Consider the following 24,967-nt stretch of genomic DNA (forward strand, 5'->3'; position numbering starts at 1 on the left):
TATAAAAGAGTTTGGAATCAAATTGGGTTTCGGGCAGATAGACAAATCAAGGTCACCTGTTTAGATGGCTAAACCCCTTTTACTAATATTTATAGATAAGACTGACTCTTAAGACAAGATCCAAATTACTTATCCCCCTTTCGTCGTTGTTGTTTTTTTCCCCAATGAATTATCTTCCTAAAATTTGCATTTTAAAAAGATTGCCTAAATAAGAGTTCCTAGAGAAGACCAGGTAGAACATTTACCTCTCAAAAGCATAAGAGGAGAAGTGCAAGTTCCTCCTAGGAGGCCTTTTTTTCCTTAAAGGCTAGAATTTTTTTTCTCAATACTTATAAGCCTCTAGAGATAAACAAGGGAGATTTGGGGAGTTGCGAAAGGATTGGTGGGCTTTGGATTGTTTCCTGAATCACACTTCTTGTCCTGTAAAGACTAGATTAATAAAACAAGGACAGTTGCTTGTAGTTCCTCACAGAATTGGGTGGCCACCTCAATGATATCGAAGGACTAACATACTCATTCATCTATGTCGGCATGTTTTACTTTTCCTCATTTAGCTTAGGGGAGAGGACCAAAAAAAAAATCCTATCAGGATCTGAACATTTGAATTGGAATATCAGGGTCAGTTTAGTCAGACCTGGTGGCCTCCCACCCTGGTAATTCATTTACAAAAACTCATGAGGAGCCTCTCTGAGTTTAAGAAATTCTTGGAGTTTCCATTGTGGCTCAGTAGGTATCTCCATGAGGATGCGGGTTCCATCCCTGGTCTCGCTCATTGTGTTAAGACTCTGGCATTGCTGAGTTGTGGTGTAGTTTGCAGATGTGGCTTGAATTCCACATTGCTGTGGCTGTGGTGTAGGGCTGCAGCTGCAGCTCCTATTTGACCCCTAGCCTGGGGACTTCCATATGCCATAAGTGCGGCCATAAAAAGAAAAAGAAGGAAAAAAATTCTTTAACTACAGCCCTCAGTTCAACCTTGACTCTTGACTTGAAGCTCACCTATTGCCTCAGGTGGTCACATTCCTGACAGTAACCATTTCCACTCTCTTCAGAGTAGAAAGATAATTCAGACAGAGGATTCCTAGAATGAGTACTCAAATAAAGGAGGGTAAATAGCACTTACTTCTATCTTAAAGGGTTTTTCATGTTTTTTGTCTTTCATTAGCCTTCTACAACACATCCTTCAATGAAGCTGTTTTGGAATTGTGAAGGCTTTGGGGGCATACCAATTAAAATAGGCACAACTCAAAAGATCCAAGGAACTAGCACTACAGATATTTCCCTCTGCTAATCTGATTTTAGAAAAGAACAAAACTCCTACCACTCTTGTTTCCACTAGACCCTGCAAGCAGGTTTCCTCAAGATTGTGAGATAGGGTAAGAACTGACCTTCTGCAGTTTTCTGTCTAACTGTACCCATGAAAATCAGTTTGGGAGTCCCCAAACAAGCCCCATCTGGGCCCTTTAAGGGCAGGCTTTCCTTTAATTCTCAGTTAAATAAATACTTGCAAACATACATATACCCAGCTGCTATCCCTGTAGGTGCCATGTGGGAGCAATTTGGCCTTTAAAGGGCAACTTGCCTGTATCAATTTGGTAGCCTAATTCAGGTATGAGATATGACCTGGACAGCTTTCTGAGGACAGGGTGGTAGATTGGATATGTGCTGCTTCTGAGTCTAGATCCCCAAGTGTTTATCTTTGGATCAGTTCAACTCTTTTATGTGTCTCAGTTTCTCCCGCCAACAGTCTAAAAGCACTATGAGTGCTCAGAGCATTAGATGATCAGTTTTTATGTCATGTGTCCCTGGACAAGCAGTATTTATTTAATGGTTGTTCAAGTTCCCTCATTCTTCAAGCTGAATAATTCAGTCTCTCATTTCACTAGTAAACGGTTTGTTTAGACTTTACACCACCTTGATTTTTTCTGTTTAAGTCAAATGTAACAAAACCCCAGCCACCTCTGTTTCCCTGGGCATCCTGACTAGCTCTCTCTAGGTCCTTGCCTAGGAGATGCACTGGTGTGTCTTCTGATTCCAAGTCTTGGAGTTCCTGCTATGGTGCAGTGGGTTAAGAATCTGACTGCAGCAGCTTGGGTTGCAGAAGAGGCACATGTTCAATCCCCTGCCCAGCGCAGTGGGTTAAGAGATCCAGCATTGCCACCGCTGTGGCATAGGTTGCAGCTATAGCTCGGATTCAGTCTCTGACCTGGGAACTTCCAAATGCCATGTGTGAGGCCATAATTTTTTTTAATTAAAAAAAATAAAGATTCCAAGTCTTAAGTAAAAGACAACTGGAATAAAATTTTTAGGATCATCACTTAAATGCAATAAGATCGGAATATCAGGAGAACTCACCAGAACATCTGAGGTGTACCAAGAAGCCATTGACCTATGGACCCATGTTGGTCCCAGGTGTCAGTTCCAGGTAGATTCCAGGTAGACTCCAGGTGTCCTCTGATATCCTGCCAGCCACACCATGCACATTGAGGAAAAACTGATCAATAGTCAATCTAAGAAAGAAGTGGAACATTTTTATTCAACCAACCTGAAGATTGTAACCCAAAACAGTCTTTCAGAAGGCTCTGATGATTCTTTCTGCCCCATAGAGGTCAAAGCACAGTTATATGAGTTTTTGAGACAAAGGGTTATATGTCAAATGAGGTATTGTTGACACTCTGCACAATCCAGATCTCCATGTACAAAGTGAGCCATGAGTCATCATGACCCCTTGTAAGATTAAGGAGGAAGTTATCTCCTAAGGAGTTACAATCTTTTATGACCTTCAGAAGGGATGTTATCTCCAAAGGAGTTCTTGTGAGTGCAGGTGAACAGTACACTCTAAAGGGGAAGAAGGAGGTCCGAACAGGCAGAGAAAACTTTTATGTTTAAATTTTTCTTATCTTGCCATAAAATGAATTTTATTTCATCAGAAGCATGGAAAGATGTATATGAGTATTTCAAATTACTATGTTTTATTCTTCAGATGGTCAAGCTAGTCAACTTTCTATGGGGACATGAAGTTTATGTTTTTAATCATCACTGCTTTAGAGGTTATTTTGCAAGATAATATTTTGCTTTTAAACCCTGGAGATGTATAAGGCTGTCAATTTAATGAAAGAATAAAGAGATAATATCAACTATAGATAAATCCCTAAGACTATTTTTCAGCCTTGAACTAAGATCAGTGATGAATTTTTTGAGGAAGTTTATAAATATTTTCTACTAAAAACTTATAATTATGAAAAGCATGTCACTTTATAGGATGAAAATAATAAAAATCTCTTTGTTTCTCTATTTCTCCCAAGATCCAAAGTAGTTACCAGAAAACAATTCCTGGGAAAATAGGAATCTTTGTAGTTCTGCTGTCACTTCTGATGATTAAGGAATATTTACTAGAAGTTAGAAAAAAACCCACTGCTTAATTCAAAGAGTTAGCCATCCAGCATCATTCCTCAATTTTGTATTTAGCTGAAATAGTGAAATTGAACTCTCCTAAGGAAAAGTCTTTCACTGTAGAGTCTAATATGTGTGTGTGCCTCACTTTGACTACTTCACTGAAGTGGGAAGAACCCTGGGTTGCAAAGTTGTAAGTTTTAATGAAAGCTATTTTTTTTTTGTACTTTAAAGTGGTTAATTTTATATTAATGTGGATTTTATCCAAATTAAAATAAAAGATACAACCTGAAAAATATGGATACACGGAAGTTCGTTGCTTTTGTGAAATCCTCTGTAAAATTCTTTGTCTCACAGCCTGACTCTCAGTAGAACTTTAGGTAGACTTCAGTAGAAAGTTAGGCATTTGAAGGATGTGGTCTTTGACAAGGATATAAGGTACAGGACCTCCATACTTTTTTTTCTTTAATGATTTGTTTTCTTTTTCATTATAGCTGGTTTACAGTGTTTTGTCAATTTTCTACTACATAGCGAGGTGACCCAGTCACACATACATATATACATTCTTTTTTCTCACATTATCATGCTCCATCATAAGTGACTAGACATAGTTCCCTGTGCTACAGCAGGATCTCATTACTTATCCATTCCAAATGGAATAGTTTGCATCTATTAACCCCAAATTCCCAGTTCAACCCACTCCCTTCCTCTCCTCTTTGGCAACCACAAGCCTATTCTTAAAGTCCATGATTTTTTTTTTCTGTGGAAAGGTTCATTTGTGCTGCATATTAGATTCCAGATGTAAGTGATATCATATGGTATTTGTCTTTCTCTTTCTGACTTACTTCACTCAATATGAGAGTCTCTAGTTCCATCCATGTTGCTGCAAATGGCATTATTTCATTCTTTTTTATGGCTGAGTAGTATTCCATTGTGTATATATACCAAATATTCTTAATCCATTCATCTGTCGATGAACATTTAGGTTATTTCCATGTCTTGGCTATTGTGAATAGTGCTGCAATGAACATACAGGTGCATGTATCTTTTTCAAGGAAAGTTTTGTCCAGATATATGCCCAAGAGTGGGATTGCCGGGTCGTATGGTAGTTCTACACATAGTTTCCTAACGTACCTCCATACTGTTTTCCATAGTGGTTGTACTACTTTGCATTCCCACCAACAGTGTAGGAGTGTTCCCTTTTCTCCACACCCCTTCCAGCATTTGTCATTTGTGGACTTACTAACGATGGCCATTCTGTCTGGTGTGAGGTGATATCTCACAGTAGTTTTGATTTGCATTTCTCTAATAATCAGTGATGTTGAACATTTTTCCATGTGCTTGCTGGCTATCTGTCTATTTTTGGAGAAAGGTCTATTCAGGTCTTTTGGCTATTTTTCCATTGGGTTGTTGGTTTTTTGCTGTTGAGTTGTCTAAGTTGTTTGTATATTTTAGAGATTAAGCTCTTGTCAGTTGCATCATTTGAAACTATTTTCTCCCATTCTGTAAGTTGTCTTTTTTTTTTTGTCTTTTTGTCTTTTTAGGGTGTACCCCCAGCATATGGAGTTTCCCAGGCTAGGAGTCTAATTGGAGCTATAACTGCCAGCCTGTGCCACAGTCACAGCAATGCCAGATCCGAGCCAAGTCTGTGACCTATACCACAGCTCATGGCAATGCTGTATCCTCAACCCACTGAGTGAGGTCAGGGATTGAACCCACAAACTCATGCTTCCTAGTTGGATTCATTTCAGCTGTGCCATGACAGGAACTCCCTTTCTTTCTTTCTTTCTTTCTTTTTTTTTTTAAGGTTTCCTTTGCTGTGCACAGCTTGTCAGTTCTATTAGGTACCATTCATTTATTTTTGCTTTTATTTCTGTTGCCTTGGGAGACCGACCTGAGTAAACGTTTGTAAGGTTGATGTCAAAGAATGTTTTGCCTATGTTCTCTTCCAGTTTGATGGTGTCTTATCTTTTTTTTAAGTCTTTAAGCCATTTTGAGTTTATTTTTGTGCATGGTATACGGGTGTATTCCAGTTTCATTGATATACATGCGGCTGTTTAGTTTTCCCAGCACCATTTGCCAAAGACTGTCTTTTTCCCATTTTATATTTTTGCCTCCTTTGTCAAAGATTAATTGACCATAGGTGTCTGGGTTTATTTCTGGGTTCTCTATTTTGTTCCATTGGTCTGTCTGTCTGTTTTGGTACCAGTACCACACTGTCTTGATGACTGTGGCTTTGTACTATTGCCTAAAGTCTGGGATTGTTATGCCTCAGGTTTGGTTTTTGTTCCTCAGGATTGCTTTGCATCTTTTATAGTCCCATACAAATTTTTGGATGGTTTGTTCTAGTTCTGTGAAAAATGTCATGGGTAATTTGATAGGGATTGCATTGAATCTGTAGATTGCTTTGGGTAGTATGGCCATTTTTACAATATTAATTTTTCCAACCCAGGAGCATGGAAGCATCTTTCCACTTCTTTTCATCCTCTTTAATTCCCTTGATTAATGTTTTATAGTTCTCAGTATATAAGTCTTTCACCTCCTTGGTCAGGTTTATTCCAAAGTATTTGATTTTGGGGGGTGCAATTTTAAAAGGTATTGTATTTTTGTATTCCTTTTCTAATATTTCATTGTTAGTATACAGGAATGCAACTGATATCTGAATGTTAATCTTGTATCCTGCTACTTTGCTGAATTCATGAATCAGTTCCAGTAGTTTTGGGGTTGAGCCCTTAAGATTTTCTATATATAGCATCATGTCATCTGCATACAGTGACAATTTTACCTCTTCTCTTCCAATTTGGATACCTTTTATTTCTTTTGTTTGTCTGATTGCTGTGGCTAGGACTTCCAGTACTATGTTGAATAACAGTGGTGAGAGTGAGCATCCTTGTCTTGTTCCAGATTTTAGTGGAAAGGCTTTCAGCTTTTCTCCATTGAGTATTATATTGGCTGTGGGTTTGTCATAAATGGCTTTTAATATAGTAAAGTGTGTTCCCTCTATACCCACTTTGGTAAGAGTTTTGATCATGAATGGATGTTGGACTTTGTCAAATGCTTTTTCTGCATCTATTGAGATGATCATGTGGTTTTTGACTTTTCTTTTGTTAATGTGGTGTATGACGTTGATTGATTTGCATATATTGCACCATCCTTGTGCACCTGGGATGAATCCCACTTGGTCATGGTGTATGATCTTTTTCATATGCTGTTGGATTCAGATGGCTAAAATTTTGTTGAGAATTTTTGCATCTATATTCATCAAAGATATTGGCCCATAGTTTTCTTTTTTGATAGTATCTTTATCTGGTTTTGGTTTTAGGGTGATGGTGGCATCATAGAATGTCTTTGGGAGTATTCCTTCTTCCACCTTCTGGAAAAGTTTAAGAAATTTGGGTATAAATTCCTCTTTGTATGTTTGGTGGAATTTGCCTATGAAGCCATCTTGTCCTGGACTTTTACTTGTAGGGAGTGTTTTTATGACATATTCAATTTCATTTCTAGTGATCATTCTGTTCAGTTGATCTATTTCTTCTTGATTCAGTTTTGGTAGGCTGTAAGTTTCTAGAAATTTGTCCATTTCTTTTAGGTTGACCCATTGGTTGTTTAGTAGCATGTTGTTTAGTCTCCATGTAGTAAGTTTTTTTCTCATTTCTTTTCCTGTAGTTGATTACTAGTTTCATGCCATTGTGGTCAGAGAAGATACTTGAAATAATTTCTATACTCTTAAATTTGTTGAGGTTAGTTTTGTGCCCCAATATGTGATTGATCTTTGAGAATGTTCCATGTGCACTTGAGAAGAATGTATATTCTGATTTTTTTTTTTTTTTGGATGTAATGTCCAGAAAATGACGATTAAGTCTAACTTTTCTATTGTGTCATTTAGGGTCTCTGTTGCCTTATTGAGAGGATCCATCCATTGATGTGAGTGGGGTCTTAAAGTCTCCTAATATTATTGTGTTCCCATCAATTTCTCCTTTTATGTCCATTAGTATTTGTCGTAGGTATCTGGGTGCTCCTATATTAGGGGCATATATATTGACTATTGTAATATCCTCTTCTTGAATGGATCCTTTTACCATTAAATAATATCCTTCTTTGTCTTTCTTTATTGCCTTCATTTTAAAGTCTATTTTGTCTGATATGAGTATTGCAACTCCTGCTTTCCTGTCTTGTCCATTGACATGAAATATCTTTTCCCATTCCCTCACCTTCAATCTATATTGTCCTTTGATCTGAGGTGAGTTTCTTATAGACAGCCAATTGTAAGTTTTTGCTCTTTTATCCAATCTGCCACTCTATGCCTTTTGATTGGAGCATTAAGTCCGTTGACATTATAGGTAATTATTGATAAATATGTATCTATTGCCATCTTAAACCTTGTTTTCCGGTTGATTTCATGTTTCTCCTTTCTTCCTTTCTTTTTTTTTTTTTTTTTTTTGGTTGGATGATTTCCATTTATTTTATGCATGTGTACTTTTCTCTTTAGTTTTTGTGAATGTAATGTTTGGTTTTGATTTGTGGTTGCCCTGTTTTTTAAGTATGTTAACCCTTTCTGGTATCTGCTTGCTTTAGCCTGATAGTCATATAGACCCAAAGACATTATTTTTTAAAAAGTCTCAATTTTCTTACTTTTTTCCCCACATTCTATGATTTTGAAGTCCTTTTTTAACATCTTCATGTTTGTCCTTTTGCTGTTTCTTGTGTATATTATAGCTTTTACAGTGATTTTTTTTCTTCCTCTTTTAGATCTGTATGCTGGCTTATTTAAGTGATTCCTTTCCAATTGTGGTTTCTTCCATCCTATTTATTCTTCTTTTTTTATTTAGAGAAGTCCTTTCAGTATTTCTTTAGAATGGGTTTAGTACTGCTGTACCCTTTTAGCTTTTGTTTGTTTGAGAAATTCTTTATTTTCCCTTCTATTTTAGATGATATTCTTGCTGGATAGAGTATTCTAGGCTGCAGATTTTTTCCTTTCAGAACTTTAAATATATCTTGCCACTTCCTTCTGGCCTGGAGTGTTTCTGTAGACAAATCAGCTGACAGCCTTAGGGGGGGTTCCCTTATAATTAATGCTTTGTTTTTCTCTTGCTGCCTTTAGAATCCTCTCTTTAACTTTTGCCATTTTTATTATAACATGTCTTGGTGTGGTCCTATTTGGGTTCAACTTGTTTGGGGCCCTCTGTGCTTCCTGTATCTTGATATCAGTTTCCTTTAGATTTGGAATGTTTTCAGACATAATTTCTTCAAATATATTTTCAGTCCCCTTTTCTTTTTCTTTTCCTTCTGGAATTCCTATTATGTGTAGATTGGCCCACTTTATATTATCCCATAGATCTCTTATATTGCTTTTGTGTTTTTTTCATTTGATTTTCTATCTGCTGTCCTAAGTGGGAGATTTCCATTATTCTATCTTCCAAGTCACTAATTCTTTCCTCTGCATTATTCATTCTGCTCTTTATTGCCTTTAGCTCAGTTTTTCTTTTGTTCTACCCACTTATGTCAAAAGTTTCTTGCCTCTTTTGGAGGTTTAAGTTCTTCTGCCAGTGTTCAGTAGATGTTTTGTGTGAATCATTTTACATGTAGATATGGTTTTTTTATGTATTTTTGGGAGAAGGTGAGTGCAACATCCTACTCCTCTGCCATCTTGATCCTTCCCCTGAAAGCTTGTTTTATAATGCTTAATATTTACACAACAATTCACTTTTTTTCTAGTTGTGTATGGATCCTGGTTTGATCACATTTTAAGTTGGGAGGAACACAAAAATGCGAAGAACATTCTAATTATATTCTATGAAGAAATGAAGAAAGTAAGTCCTCTGTAACATTTCAACAATGAAAATAAAATCCAGTTAAAATAGGAAATCAAACAGTGAATCCCATTTTCATGTCTCAGCAAGTGTTCTGGTGTTTCAATGAGTTACATTTTTACACGTATATTTATTTGCTTTTTGCTCAGGATCCTTCTAAAAACATCAAGAAAATTACTACTTTCCTAGGTTTAAATGTAAGCGACAGTGAAATTAATAAGATTGCTTGGAAAACATCATTCAGTGAAATGAAAAATAATACAGCTGAAGAAAACTGTGATCCAAATCATACCATCTGTGCCCTCACATCTAATAGGAAGCTGGTATTTAGGAAAGGTAAGTCAGAGATATGATGCTTTCCTGGGCTATTTGGGAAGTAGTTCCCTTTTGCCATTTTTAAATTTCTCATTTCACCTCCATACACCTCATACCTTGCACAGTGGGTTGCACATGGCCATCCTCAGTGAATATTTATTTATTAAGTGAAATTTGTGAATTGCATTCTCAGAATCGAGTTTCCCAGTCCCAGTTAGGAACCCATTGAGAGATAGACACAGGTGTCAAACAGTTGGATGTGATAAAGTTATTTGAAGAATATGCCTGAGGTCTGCAGCTTAGGGTGATTGCTAATAACTTGCCCTGAATTTTATAAACATACTCATTTAGTCACAACCAATCAAGTACAGTCCTGACCCCTGCTGGGGTAGGAAGCTTAGAGCCTGGTGCAGAGTGGGACAGAACACGTTTTCTCCAAGAGAGAGGAAAGAGCTGACAAGGGTGAATGGTGCATTTTCCCAATGCCACCAATCAAATAACTTGCCCTGCAGAAGTAAGGAAGGGGTGGAGAGAGAAGCTGAGATTGTTATCTGAGGCTGTTCCTATGGATGGAAACACACAGAGAATGAAATAAAATTTCTCCACTAATTCCTAACATTTTTCTTAGAAGAAGTTTGGGTACATCTGGATGTGGAAGCTTTGAAATCCACATGAATTTTTTTTTTTTTTTTGTCTTTTCTAAGGCCACACCTGTGGCATATGGAGGTTCCCAGGCTAAGTGTCTAATTGGAGCTATAGCCTCTGGCCTACACCAGAGCCACAGTGACACGGGATTCGAGCTGCGTCTGTGACCTACACCACAGCTCATGGCAACGCCGGATCCTTAACCCACTGAGCAAGGCCAGGGATTGAACCTGGAACCTCATGGTTCAATCCCATGGTCAGATTTGTTAATCACTGAGCCACGACAGGAACTCCTCCACATAAATTTTAATCCAGATCTGGGAAGAAAATATTTTAACATGTTTCAAATTTTTCAAAGATAAAATTCTTCACTTTAGGTACTCAGGTTTCTTATTTTAAAACACATATTTATTTCATATTATAAATATTAATAATTATATTAATAATAATTTTATTATTTCCATTCTTTGCCTCAACTGCATATCAGTCCTTCCAAAACAAATATTGGCCAACTCATAGAGAGCAGATGTTGTCTTAACTTTGTGAATTCCTTTTGTCCTTCTTGGTGGCACACTTTATTTCCTTAGCAAAACCAAGCCTAGGAGGGAGGAGAGAATTCAATTTCCCACATACTTATTAATAAATAATGTTCTAAAAACTGTTTCAAAAGTTAAATAAAATATAGACCTTTCATTCAGGAGATCATAATCTAGAAGAAATACAAAGTGTTAACTATACCAGTAATGTGAGCCAATGTGAATAGCAGTACAAATGAAGGAGAGTGACTGCCTAGCAAAGTGGGTAGAGGAGACCACATCAGGTCTGGAACTGGATGTGTGAGCAGGATTTTATCAGGAAGATGACAGGGAAGAAGTATGTTCCAGCAAGAGCTAACAGCAAGAAGGAAAGCTCAGAACCACCATGGAATTAGACGATATTTTATAGATAGAGCAAGTAGTCTCGTGTGCTGAAGTAGTATATGATTAGGTGAAGCAGAATGGGAGAGAAAAAGATTATAGCCAGAGAGCAAAAGCTTTGATGGACATCATGAGGTTTGTTTGCTGCTTTATGAAGGGACCTGACATGGTGATACCTGTGTGCTAGAAAACAATAAAGTCAGAGTGGAAAACTGATTAGAAGAGGGTGAGAGCAGAGGCAGAAAGTGCAGTTAAGAGGGTTTTAATAGTGCGGGTAAGAAATACCGAGGGTCATAATTTGGGCATTGGCATCGAGCTACTATTGGGTCCAGCTCAGGTGAGAAGTCAGCTTAAGGAGCCATCTGCAGATGGTAGAAGTAAGTAAAATTGTTCAGGGTGAATGGAAAGGGCTAGTGAAGAAAGAGATGGAAAAGGGAGCCCCAAGGACCTCAACATCAACATCCCAACACAAGGTGAGAAAAGAGATGAGGAAGAAAGTAGTGTCAAACATGGCCATCTGTATACCACTTGTGAATTCTGAAAATGCAGTTTCTCTAACAGTCCGGTGAAAGCCACATTGAGGAGGGGGTTAAAGATGTAAGAGGTAAAAAAGGGGCAGAAATGAAGACCCCTCTTTTAAGGAGCATGAAACGAGACTAGAGAGAGGCAGGGTGAAGTGAAAGGTTAGAAGGGGTGATGGAGAGACGATGAAGGGAAGACAGAAGGTAGAAAAGGATGAAGAACGGTGAAACGAGCAAAGAGGAAAGAAACAGAAAGAGGTTGGGAAGGACCATGGTGAAGAAAATGCTGAGAAATGAGGAAGTTCTGATCCTGAGCGGAGTCCAGTACTTCTGGCGTCTTTTATCACTGCCCTTTGAAGTCTGATTGGCAATACCAGTTTCACGCATCTTATCCTACAAGCTGAGAAATTTTACTCTAGTGAGAAGAGAGTTAACCTCTGGCCTGCCAACTAGAATGACCCTAGCAAATATCACCAGATGAAATGCCATCAACATAATTGTAGCTAGTAATATTAATTCTAATGCACTTACATTCTACCTAAAAGTGATTTTCTCATATTAGAGCCAATGAAGCACAGGTTAACAGTGACAATGCCCTCTTTGATACTAGTCCTCATGAGCGCCAGCTGGGAAATGAGAACTATGTGAGTAATTATATATAAGGATGGGGCAATAGAGACCACTCACTTCATTCCTTCCATTGGCTGGATGGAGTGGGAGTGGGGAATCCATCCTCCGAAAATAATTTTTTCAAATAAACTACCGAAGCTGTTGATTCAGGCTGCTTGGCACACGGAGCTATTCCTCACTTTTCAGAGGGGAATTTGTGCCTGCAGTGGTCTTTATTTTAAAATAAAAAAATGGAGCTGATATTCTAGAAAATGACTATGGTGGCCACAGAGATAAGGTGACAAGTGGGGATACAGGATAGTCCAGATAAGTGTCAGAAGTCCAAGAGCCTATTCAAACTAAAATTTAGGGGCTAATTATAGGCGTGTAGAAAAATGAATGGACAGGATGCATGCTGCAATATTTCTTGTAACAATGAAAACCTCGAATACACTTAAAAGGCTACTAACCAGAAACTTAAATATATTAAGCTACATCCATACAGGGGTTTCCTATGGAGTCATGAAAAACATACATGAAGAATATTTGGCATTTACTGAGTGCTTCCCATGGGCCAGGCATGTTACTGGATTTATGTTAAACTTGACAGCAGACTTTTGAGGATGCTATCCATGTGATCCAACTTTTACTGAGACACCAATAATGTCAATAACTTGTCCTATGTCACACAGCTAGTAGCTAGTCCAGTCAAGACTCGGATTCAAACAGACTCTACGTGGCATGACTTCATTGAGATGTATAAATAGTAATATGGGAAGATGATCAAAGTATAATAAGTTAAAAAAAGTAGGATATAATTGTGTGATTTTAAAATGTAGTTTATATGCTTATAGTTGTTTGCAAAGAAGAACAGCTAGGAGAATGCATGCCAGCCAATCTGTTAGTCATGTGAGCTGGATATAGTTCCTTGATTTTTATCTTCTTTTGCTTATATGTGTGCATTTTCTGTAACCTACATATATAGCTACTATATTTTTTAAGATTTTTTTTCTTTAAAAAAAGAAAAAAAAATTACAGTGTAAGAATTAATCAGAAACTAAGCAAACAAAAGTCAGGTCAGGGAGTTCCCGTCGTGGCGCAGTGGTTAACAAATCCGACTAGGACCATGAGTTTGCCGGTTCGGTCCCTGCCCTTGCTCGGTGGGTTAACGATCTGGTGTTGCCGTGAGCCATGGTGTAGGTTGCAGATGTGGCTCGGATCCCGTGTTGCTGTGGCTCTGGCGTAGGCCGATGGCTACAGCTCCAATTCGACCCCTAGCCTGGGAACCTCCACATGCCGTGGGAGCGGCCCAAGAAATAGCAAAAAGACTAAAAAAAAAAAAAAAAAAGTCAGGTCAGGGAGTTCCTGTCATGGCTCAGTGGTAACGAACCCAATTAGGATTCATGAGAATGAGGGTTCCATCCCTGGCCTTGCTCAGTGGGTTAAGGAACTGGTTTTGCTGTGAGCTGTGGTGTAGGTCACAGATGTGCTGTGGCTTCAGTGCAGGCTGGCAGCTGTAGCTATGATTCAACCCCTAGCCTGAGAACGTCCATATGCTGCAAGTGCAGCCCTAAAAAGCGGGGGAAAAAAAAAGAAAAGAAAAGGAAAGAAAAAAAGCCAGGTCAGACAAAAGAGGACAACAGTGGTTCAGGCAAATTGATCCAAAAAGCTGGAAGGGAGAACCAAAGAATGGAAGAATATTAAATAAATTAATAGCAATAATATTGCTCTTCTAAGGGCCAGACACTATGACCACACGAACTTGCCCTTGTGCCCCCCGTTAGAGTGTTTTAGAAGCAATGCCATTTCCGGACTCTGGGATCTTCTCTCTGATACTACTTTGCTTTTTTTTCTCCACCAAACAGAAGAGTTCCACTTTACTTCTTAATTGCAATCTTTTGGACCATGAATCCACAACACCCAAAATTTCTTAGGTCATAACATATTTCTTTGCTCTAGATGACATTGTCTGACATTCAATCAAGTCATAGGTTTTAAGCACCCACTATATATAAGGCCAGCACCTGATTCAGTACCTCAGGATGACACATGAACAATCCTTCACTGTCCTTTACTTGAAAGAGTTTATAAGCTAACTGGAAAGAAAAGATAACGGAGATGCAATATAAGACAGTTTGTAGTGGAAGGAGAAAATGATGTATTCTGGGCTCCAGTGCACCGAGACTAGACTCTGGGGATGGAGCTGAGGACAAGAAGTGACAATGGACCATGATGGTCAAGGTCAAGGATTTGACATAGTGTGAGTTATGGAGGTGAGAAGGGCAATCCTATGGGGTTGATGCAGTGGCCAAGGCTGAGACTCTAATGATCAGGAGGGCCGAGGGATCATGTGAAGTGTGTGTCTTATGTCAGCTTCAGAACAACTAATATTTAAGGTGAGGCTGTCACACAAGTAACTTGGTATTTATGTTTTCAACTCCCCATTATCTATTTTGTAAAAGAAATTCCCTTAAAATGAGACCAATGACCCACCTCTATGGCGTGTTATCAGCCAAACCACAGCTACAGAGATGCAGAGGCAGGGGAATAAACGAAGCATCATTATGCCCACTTTGTCTGCTTTATGTTGGTATTAAGTTTAGGTGAGATCCTTCTTAACCTGCTATAGTAAAATCTAGCATATTTATATATTTTCATCTTCCATTCTTTTTCAAAAATAATTTTTTAAACTGTTCAAATTAATATGCAAACATTACTGAAGAAATCAGAAACAACAGGCAAACAAATGAAGAAAAGAATAATTCCCCATCATTTTATCAACAAGAGATTAGAATTGCTCACCTTTTCCTATAAATCTGGCAGATTTCTTTTGTGAATACTATACACCTAAATTACTTCTTGTCTGATTTGTTTCCAATTTTTTTTTCAGGTGCAGTGGGTGATTGGATAAACTACTTTACTTCAAAGCAGAAGAGAGTATTTGATGAACTATTCACAGAGAAAATGAAACACAGTGAACTAGCAGGGCACTTCAGAGATTACTCTTAATATAAATGGGAAATGCAACCAATTTCCATTTTATGCAATGCAGTGCTTGGGGAATACATAAATATTTTTCACCAGTGTGGAAGGCAGATAGTTCTTTTGGTGAGAAAAAGACACCTTATGAAAAAGCATCATGTGTGAGAGACTATTATTAGCATATTTGGTGATAGATTATTATTCATAAAGGAAGTATACAATTTTTGAATGGCTGAATTATATATTTGTGTTCAGGATATTCATAAGGCACGGAGATTTCTTCTATTCAGAGAGAGCATATTACTGTGGGTGTTCTAGAAGTTGCATTAAGGTACAACAAAAGAGGTGACAGATTATCTAAAATAACAAATGTCTGAGAAGAAATTATTTTCTGCCTATTTGAACCATCAGGACCTCTAGACAAACATTTTTATTTCAACAGTGTCTGTGTAGAAATACCTCCAGTGTCATACAATGACTGATAATGTTACTCTGGTGGGAATACCTAATAGATAGACTATATTAAATGGTCACAGTCTGATGTATTGGTGAGAATGAACAATGAAAAAGTACTCTTTATCATTAACTTGACATTAGCTTGGCATTCCAGGATCTTCTTTATCTTTAATAAAGTCAGATTACAGAATTTCTTATTTTCAGTTTTGAAAAGTATGTTTCCTTGAATTATTTATGATTTTACAGTATTTTGAATATGTATGCTTTCTCCCAGAAGCACTTCTAGCATTAATCCAATCTCTATAATTCTCTCTCTCCTAAAATGAATACTATTCTGTGACTTTAGCCTAGAGGACACTGTAATGAAATTTCAGTAAACTTATTCTAGAATGATTACCTAAATGACAATACGCAAGTTGTGAATATCTATGCCATATTGTTTACATCTTGGCCATAATATCTAATTCAAGGCTAGATGAAAATCAAAACTATATATTGTATATGACTCTGAGCTACAAGCCCAAAGCAATGGGTTGAGTTAGTTAATTCAGCCAAACACTTTGATTCTGTGCCTCAGTATATTGTGAATCATTTTCAGCAACAAATCTGTTGGATTCTTTTGTTATCAACTTTATCACAATTTGGTATTAGATTTTGATAAATCTTCTATGTATACATATGTGTTATGAATAAAATGTATTTCTGTGCACTTCATGCAAGTCAGAGTCTTTTCTGGTTTCTTCAAAATTAACATGCATGGGAGTTCCCTCATGGCGCAGTGGATTAAGGATCTGCATTGTCATTGCCTCGGCTCAGAGCACTGCTGTGGCACAGGTTCAATCCCTGGCCCAGGAACTTTCAAATGCCTTGGATGTGGCCAAAAATAAATAAATAATAATAATAATAATAATAATAATAATAACATTCACAGAGATTTACTTAGACATCTCCCTTCCCCAAATGAATGAGGTTAATGAATGAGAAAGGCAATCAGGTGTGATATTGGTCAAGTCTTTATCTTCATGTTGGAGCTAAAATCACACTTAACTTTTCCCAATGCAGCTGTGCAGAGAATGACTAAGCCCTTGGAGAAAGGCAAAGGGAATCTGATGAGACCAGTAAGTGGAGAAGACACTGATGTTGGTGTCCAAGGCACCAAATCCCATGAGCCTATACCATCTTCTCATATGAAAATGATCATTAAGATGGAAAGAACTGAAATAGCACCTTGATGACATGATAGTATTTTAGATCTGTAAGGTTATATTTGGGATCACATGATCTAATTTTGATAGAAAATTGCTTAAGGACAATAATATAAAAGTATAACCAAGGGCCCTAATTCCTGCAACATTATCAGTCAGGCAAAAAAAAATTTTTTTTCAGCATCTTCTATGTGCCAAGACTTACTGTTGACTGCAGGGATACAGGATGAACTTGAAAAAGCTCTCAGGAGGCTCACATTCTAGTAGGGACATATATTGTGTTGGACTGAGGACTCTGAGAATGTGACATAAGAGACCCCATGCAAATGATGAATGGGGTCCTTGTGTTTGGAGCAATGACAAGGAGTTTGGATTTTGTGCTAGATGGGGTATTTTCCATGGGGGAATGAGACATTCTGATGGATGCTAGCACAAGAACATGCTGATGATCTAGAGTTAAGAGAGAAGGGCAGGGATAAACGGCTAGTACAGTGGTGTAGGTGCAGGAAGAGGGGCTAATGGAAAATGCAGCAGTGGGAATGGTGAGTTATGGCCAGTTTCCGGGTATCACATGGATATTGAGCTAGTTCACCTACTAATATAGAAATAAAAGGCAGAAAGGAACACAAGATGAAGCCTAGATTTTTGGCTAATCAGTTGAGTGTCTGAGGTGCCATTTATTTAGAGATGAAGGCTTGATAGCAGAATGATTTTGGTGGTAGTGATGGGGCTGAGGGTTAAGACCTCTGCTTTGGCCATGCTCTTCGAAGAGTCTACTGGACACCAGGTAATTGGTTGGATAGAAGAATCACTGTGATCACTGTGGCCTTGTTCCCCAGGGCCAAATGGGAGGTTCAAGAAAGTGGGGAGGTGAGAAGTTTGAGCCAGTTTAGAAGCTTTACAGAGTACTTTGGAAATAAGCATCTTCATGGTGATGGCAGCTGCTGGAAATGAACTGTCTCCTGGGGGTTTCACCTTCTCAAAGGTAAGTTCTAGAGTAAGAGTCCCCTTCCCTGAACTCTGACCCACCATGTTGCTTGTTCAATACCTTGGAACTGACAAAACAACTCTTATCCATTTCCTCATCCAAACTGCTTCCCACCACTTGCCTATGGATTCCCCTGTCTTTAAAAAAAATTTTTTTTTTTGCTCCTCTTCCTCCTACCTTTCTCTGCCCTACCTCCTCCTCTCTGTAGTTATACATCACATCACTGCTGGATCCTAATGATTCTTCTCAGGTTTCATCAGGCAGCCCTGTCTCAATTCCATGTATTCGTTCATGCCTTAAAAACATTTCACTCCAGAATTGGTTTTACACCATCTCTTAAGAAAACCTTCTCTGATACTTCCCTTTCCATGCCCTGTTTTTTTTCACTTTTCCCTCATTGGCTTTTCAGTGACCCTTCGCTTGTATTTTACTTCCCACACTTTCCCATTTGGGCTTTGTATTTTTAGGTGGATGTTGGCATCCTTTTCTACATTGTAAGGTTCTCACCAGTCAGAGTCCAGGACCCATTTCTACACTGTAAGGTTCTCACCAGTCAGAGTCCACCACACCCATCATGGCCACAGTGCTCATCATAGCTATAGAACAAGTATTGGTTGTGAATTGAGTTCGTGGACCAGATTAATTCTACATCTTCTAGGACACTCAGTTTCAAAACTGTCACCCACTTTGGTCCTATTTTTGTAGTTTTATATTACTTCATGCCTGCATTAGTCAATTATATTTTTTTAACTCAGCATATATTCTCTTTTATTACCTAACTAATTCATATTTCAAGTCTTTCCTTCCCAATTTTATTGTAGATTTACAAAGAGCTTGTAGGAAGCTTCTTCAGTGGCTGATGTAGTGTGTTGCCCTCGGAAATTATTCAATAAGTGTAGGTCGAGTGGAGGAATGAATTAGTGAATGAAAGATTTAAGGAAAGGAAACATTCCTTTTTATCTACCTGCTTAGCTTCCTGGTTCTGTAGGCATGAAAGTTCAGAGTCATATTTCATTCTTTGCTTTTCCTCCATTTTCCAAATCAAACAAGTCACAAAATACTATTAATTCTCACTTTTCAATCTCTCTTAATCCATTCTGTGTGCAATGAAAGACTTTGTCTATCTTGCTTCAAACAAGCAAGCAGAGATCAGTTATAAATGGCAAGAACAGCCTTAGCTACCATCTACAGGGTAACTAAATCTTGTGGAGAGGTTTGTGGGGATTCATACTGTGTGTGTGCTTTTAACCTTTTCTTTTTTTTCTTTTTTTTTTTTTTGTCTTTTTAGGGCTGCACCCACGGCACATGGAGGTTCCTAGGCTAGGGGTTGAATTGGAGCTACAGCTACAGCTGCCAGCCTACGCCAGAGCCTTAGCAATATGGGATCCAAGCTGTGTCTGGAGCCTACACCACAGCTCATGGCAATGCTGGATCCTTAACCCACTGAGTGAGGCCGGGGATCGAACTCACAACCTCATGGTTCCTAGACGAATTTGTTTCCACTGCACCACAATGGGAACTCCAACCTTTTCTTTTCTTTTTGGTAATTTTTCCTTGTCATGCGTAAGACTATAAAATAGAAATACTTTTTGTGTTTAAGCAGCTCCTTCATACATTAGTAAAATATCAGTTAAAGTCAGGTAATTGAAAATTTGTGTTATAGAGGAATCCTGTAGCCTTTAAATAACATTCACATTAATTTTATTAATTTTTATTTTAATAAAAGAATTCTTGATTCTTTTTTTACATGCACAGTTACAGATGTGGATGGAATTTTCTAAGGAGTTAGCAGAAGAGGAAGTAGAGAATAGACCCATGGTTACTTTGGATGAAAAGCTACACGAGGCATGAGTAACTAAGGAGTCACCAATCCACCTAGCCATTCCTCCCCCCACCTGCCAATCAGGAAACTAATTACAGGGAAACTAATTAGAGCATGCAGAGTTCATTGTGTCTGGTGGTGTCCCATTCAGATAAGGGTATTTTGGCTTTTTACTCTTCTGAAGTGTGAGGTAATCTCAAACTATAACAGATTTGCGTAATTATACTGGGGCATTTTTTTTCAGTTTATTTGCAGTATAATCATTTAGTTTAAAATCTTCACGACTCTTGGTATATGACTGTGAGGGTTTACTAATCCTTCCTTGTTGACTGGCTGTGTGATCATTATTTCTGGCTGAAAAGAAAAATCTCAAACTATAATTAATAATAGGAGTAAATTTTAAAAAATAATAATAGGAGTAGAAATCTGAAGCAGTCTATGTCTATTATATATACGTATATTTATGTATAGTTCTAAAATATGATTTTGTTCAATTCAAGCTGGCTATTTATTTCAATGACATTAATTTACATGGTCAGATTTGCTCTAATAGAGATGAGAAAATATAAGGTTTTAGATGTTCTCAATTATTTAGACTACACTTTCATTTTGTGAAGGTTTCGTAGTCTGCCAGGATCTGTGCAAATGACACCTGAAGGGAGATGCAGGCAGGGAGAGAGTGAGGGAGCATGCATCCTTGAGGTAACCAGTCAGGTTAGAGAGAGAGGTCATATTTCTAAGTAATTGGCCCAAGGGAATATTAATTAAAATAAATGAGTGTGACCAGCTAAATCCTGCCAAGTAGTAGAAGACAGCTGAGTTGGAAAATGATACAGAGTAGTTTATTCACTCCTGGCAAATATTTTCAGTCATCAGGTAAATATACAAACTAATATTAAATTTGTTATAAAGGTTAATATTAAATTTGCACCAAAAGGCAGTTCTAGCCTGTCCAGTAAGTATCTCCTTTCATTTTTCTTTTGCTTGCTTAGTGAAGGCCAGCTAGATCTTGTTTTGTAAGAATTCAGCTTCTTATATATAACTAAGGTTGTAAGGCTTCTGCAGCCATTGAGGTGAAGTAAAGTTTCCAACCTGAGGTTCATAAAACCTAAGTGGGAATACCTTGACCCCTCTAGAGAGTGCAAATAAAATTAGGGCCTGAGGGGATGAACTTGCTATGATAGGACTTGTCACAGTGTTCTTTCTTCTATGCCAGCCAAATGAAAGGGCCCGGGGTGGCAGGAAGGCCAGCTAACAAGTGCACTGGCTAAGCTGTTAAGTGGGGTCAAGTAAGCTCCAGTCTTCAATCAGAGGTCTTAAGTCTGAAAGTCTAGCCTAGGTCTGGGTATCTCCTATGAAATGAGAGATCTGAAATTCAAAGAAACACAACTTGGGAAATGATATTTTTTTTTTTTCTCTAAAATGAGGAGACAAAAAGACCCCTGCGGCCCCATCTAGCTCCGCACCTTTCCCATGCCTTGAGATGCCTCCTTCAGGATTCCTCCCCCAAGAAGTGGGAAGGATGAGGAAAGTGGGTACCAGGTGCGGGTAGAGGATGGAAGGAACAGGATAGAGACATGCTGTCATTTCCCCGGCCACATCTGGTCCTGTCTTCCTGCCACTTCTGTCTGTATTGCCTTCCTCCTGCTAGTCCTTCAGGCTTTCTGCTAAGCTGGCACAAAAGGGTTTCCACTGAGGAGAATTAGCCTACTATTTTCACAGGTGATGGAAGAAGGATCAGGAGTCCCTTAGAATGGACTCCAAGTGCTGTCCTAGACCCTGTAAATACAGGTGAATAAGCTAGAAGTTGCTTCTTCAGAGCTTTTTACGACCAGAAGTGGAGAGTGATGATTAAAAAGTACAGTGAGGATTTCCCATTGCAGCTTAGTGGGTTAAGGCCCCAGAGCTATCTGCGAGGGTCCTCTGTGAGGAGGTGGGTTTGATCCTTAGCCTTGCTCTGTGGGTTAAGTGACCTGGTGTTGCCACAAGCTGTGGTGCAGGTCACAGATGTGGCCTGGATCTACAGTTACTGTGCCTGTGGCCGTAGCCTCAGCTGCAGCTTCAACTCAGCCCTTGGTCCGGGGACCTCCATATGTTGCATGTGCAGCCAAAAAAATAAATAAATAAATGAAGCCCAAGAACAGAGCTATACAGGCCTGAATCTCTGTGTGCGGATTCATGAATAGGGACCATAACAGAGCCCCATGGACTGTTGCTGGCAGGCAGCGGTCCCTCACTCATGATGGACCCCTAATGTGCAGCTGTGCTGGTGGACATGTGCCCAGAGTTTCCACATGGCCAGCCAGGTCTCCCATTTTGCAAGAGGCACACTCCCCTGGCCAAGTGGGTCAGGCATGAGGAGAAAGAGACTCTGGCTCGACTTGCCCCTCTCCTCCTCTGACAGACTCTTCTCGCTCAGTCTCTGACATGGGCTTTAAGGTTGTCTGGTCTCCAGATTTGGAAAATCAGCCATATGTAACTTTAATATTACCTGGAAGAGTCTTAGTCTAACTTAAAAATTTTTTTTTCTTTTCACTTCCCTATCATTTTATTCTTGAAGACAATTTCTCAAAATGTATTTTGCAGCATTTGCATGAGAATCACTTCTAAGGTACTTGTTCAGGATTTCATTTGAGAACTGTTTCTCGAAAACATAAGTTGTCAACTGTGGCTGCACATGAGAATCACCTGGGAAAAAAAATCCTTTGTGAGATACCAACTCCTGGGGGTGGTGGTGAAAGGGATAAATTAAAAGTTTGGGATTAACATATACACATGACTATATATAAAATAGGTAGCCAACAAGCATTTACTGGAGAGCACAAGAACTACTCAATATTTTGTAATAACCTATCAGGGAAGAGAATCCAGAAAAGAATATATATATATACATATGTATAACTGAAACTATATATGAAACTGTACACATGAAACTAACATGACATTATAAATCAACTATATGTCAATAAAAATTAATTAATTAATTAATTTAAAAATACCAGTTTTCTGAACCCCATACCAAGAGCTTCTGATTTGACTGGCCTGGGTTAGTTCTAATTCAGTAGCTCTGGGATGCAAGTAAAATATATATGTTAGCAATTCTTATACTTACTGATAATTAAATACAATTTTGGTGACGATAGTTGAGGTATCACGACATTTTGAAAACACAGTCTAGGTCTTCACCAAGGGTATAATCTGCTACCATAGAAAGTGTTCTCTGTCTTGAATTCTGGTTCCACCACGTGGGGTCTGATCTTGGGTAGTTATTAACCTCTCTGTGCCTCAGTTCCTCCATCTTTAAAATGGAGGAAATAAAAGTACTTACTTTACAGAGGTTGTGAGAATTAAAAGAATTTAAAACAAGGTGAGGTCGTTTTCATTTTGGGAATCTCACTATTTAGTTGGCTCTTGTCCTCTAAAAAGGCAGTAATTCAATTGTTTCCACATCCTCTTTCAGCCTTAGCCTTCCTGCTCAATTTGCCCACTCAATCAAGACACCCCAGTCATGGTTAGAAGAAATTTTTATCTCCATGGGATTTGTTGGGAAGAGAGAATAAAAGTGCTAAAATTGTACTTTACAAAGTATTTCCTCTAGTGAATATTAATGTTCCAAGTATGATGGCTGAACAGTGATTTAATAAAATATTAATTTATTTTATAAGTAATAAAATAATGTATTTGTTACTTCTAATCAGTTGGTTAACTACATCTTTTTAAAAGCTAGAACTGTGATGACACCCAGTGGCCAAAATGTAAACCGCTGAGATTTGTAAAATATCTGCATTCTCCTTAACATTGGCCTATTTTATACTTTGAGAGCAATCCAATAATAAAGCATGAAATAGTCCTGCATTAGGAATCGCATAAATGCAATGCAGAGAAACAAACATTCTTTGGTACCATTTTGAGTAGACCTTTTCAACCTGTTCAGTCAGACAAGAACACCAGGACATCAAAGGTGGCATTCCTAACAAAAACTTTCCGACTTGGAGAAAAGTGATTCATACTAGCATCTATGTTCCAATTATAAGTAAACAGATGAAAGAGCAGACACTGAAGAGAGACTGTAAAACAGTAACCACACATAACCCTTTAAATAATTAGGAAATAATTAACAATTTAGGCAACAATAATTATTTTATCTAGTTCCCATTCCAAATTGGTATAGGATCTATTATGCATATTCATTCATCTACTCATTCAGGAAATATTTTCCTGGGTCCCAGGTTGAGAAGCAGACTCTGAGAGTGAAATTAGTGTCCGGGAGGTTTATGAGGGAGTGATGCTGGGTAGAGAAAGGAGGTGGGCTGCTGTGCAGTCTCAACAAAGGCTTCAACTGACCACACAGCTAACCCCACAGGAAGATTTGAAGCTAACATGTCCCCCTAGTGTTGTATCTTCTTGGGGTAAGTGGGGGAGACTTTTATCCTCTGCATTTTTCCTTCCAGTTTCTTTCTTTCTTTTTTTTTTTTTTTTTTTTTTTTTGCTTTTTAGGGCCACACCCAGAGCATATGGAAGTTCCTGGGCTAGGGGTCTAATCGGAGTTACAGCTGCCGGCCTACACCACAGCCACAGCAATGCCAGATCCAAGTCATGTCTTCGACCTACACCACAGCTCACTGCAACACCAGATCCTTAACCTACTGAGGCCAGGGATTGAACCCACAACCTCATGGTTCCTAGTCAGATTCCTTTCTGCTGCACCACAGCGGGAATTCCCAATTTCAATGTGGGTATTTTCTTATGTGCCTGACGTATGGGAGCCACTCAACTAGTTTCTGAATTTCTTTCAAAGGAAATTGCTCCAGGTATATCTGTACCTTTGTTGTGTCTGTTTCAGGAGTCTCCTGTATCACCATCTTGGTCGACCCCATATCTATGTGATCCACTTAATAAGTGTTAATTTGATCAGTTCATAACACATGGAAATGACCTAAGTGTATGTCAATGGCAAATGAAGAAAATGTGGTATAAAGACATACACAATGGAATATTATTCAGCCATAAAAAGGAGGGAATACTGCCATTTGCAACACCATGAATGAACCATAAGGGTATTATGCTAAGTGAAATAATACTGACAAAGAAAGATAAATACCATATGATTTCACTTATATGTGGAATCTAAAGAAATTTTTTTAAAAAAACTCTGAATATAGAGAGTGTATTGTGGTTGCCAGAGGCTGGGAAGTGAGGGAAATAGCTGATGTTGAATAAAAGGTCCAAAGTTCCAGTTATAAGATGCACAAGTTTTGGGGACCGAATGTACATCATGGTGTCTGTTAGTAGCAATACTGTATGGCA

The 24,967-nt window shown here is 38.4% G+C and overlaps 1 protein-coding gene across 2 annotated transcripts in view; it reads left to right on the top strand.

Annotated features, from left to right (window-relative positions):
- The window catches only part of LOC100621352 (sulfotransferase 1B1), a 42,511-nt gene extending 26,152 nt beyond the window's left edge, over positions 1-16,359 (top strand). For both annotated transcript variants that reach the window (XM_084956597.1, XM_005655662.4), the window contains 3 exons: positions 9,106-9,200; positions 9,350-9,536; positions 15,098-16,359. In XM_084956597.1, the coding sequence (XP_084812723.1) occupies positions 9,106-9,200; positions 9,350-9,536; positions 15,098-15,216 (401 nt within the window). In that variant the 3' untranslated portion in view covers positions 15,217-16,359. The remainder of the gene's footprint in view (positions 1-9,105; positions 9,201-9,349; positions 9,537-15,097) is intronic.
- Positions 16,360-24,967: the final 8,608 nt, after the last annotated feature.

Source organism: Sus scrofa, chromosome 5 (assembly GCF_054392235.1).
Source record: "Sus scrofa isolate SSC_HxYL_T2T_F1_AM1 chromosome 5, Sscrofa_HxYL_maternal_Yorkshire_Landrace_v2.0, whole genome shotgun sequence".
NCBI lineage: Eukaryota > Metazoa > Chordata > Mammalia > Artiodactyla > Suidae > Sus > Sus scrofa.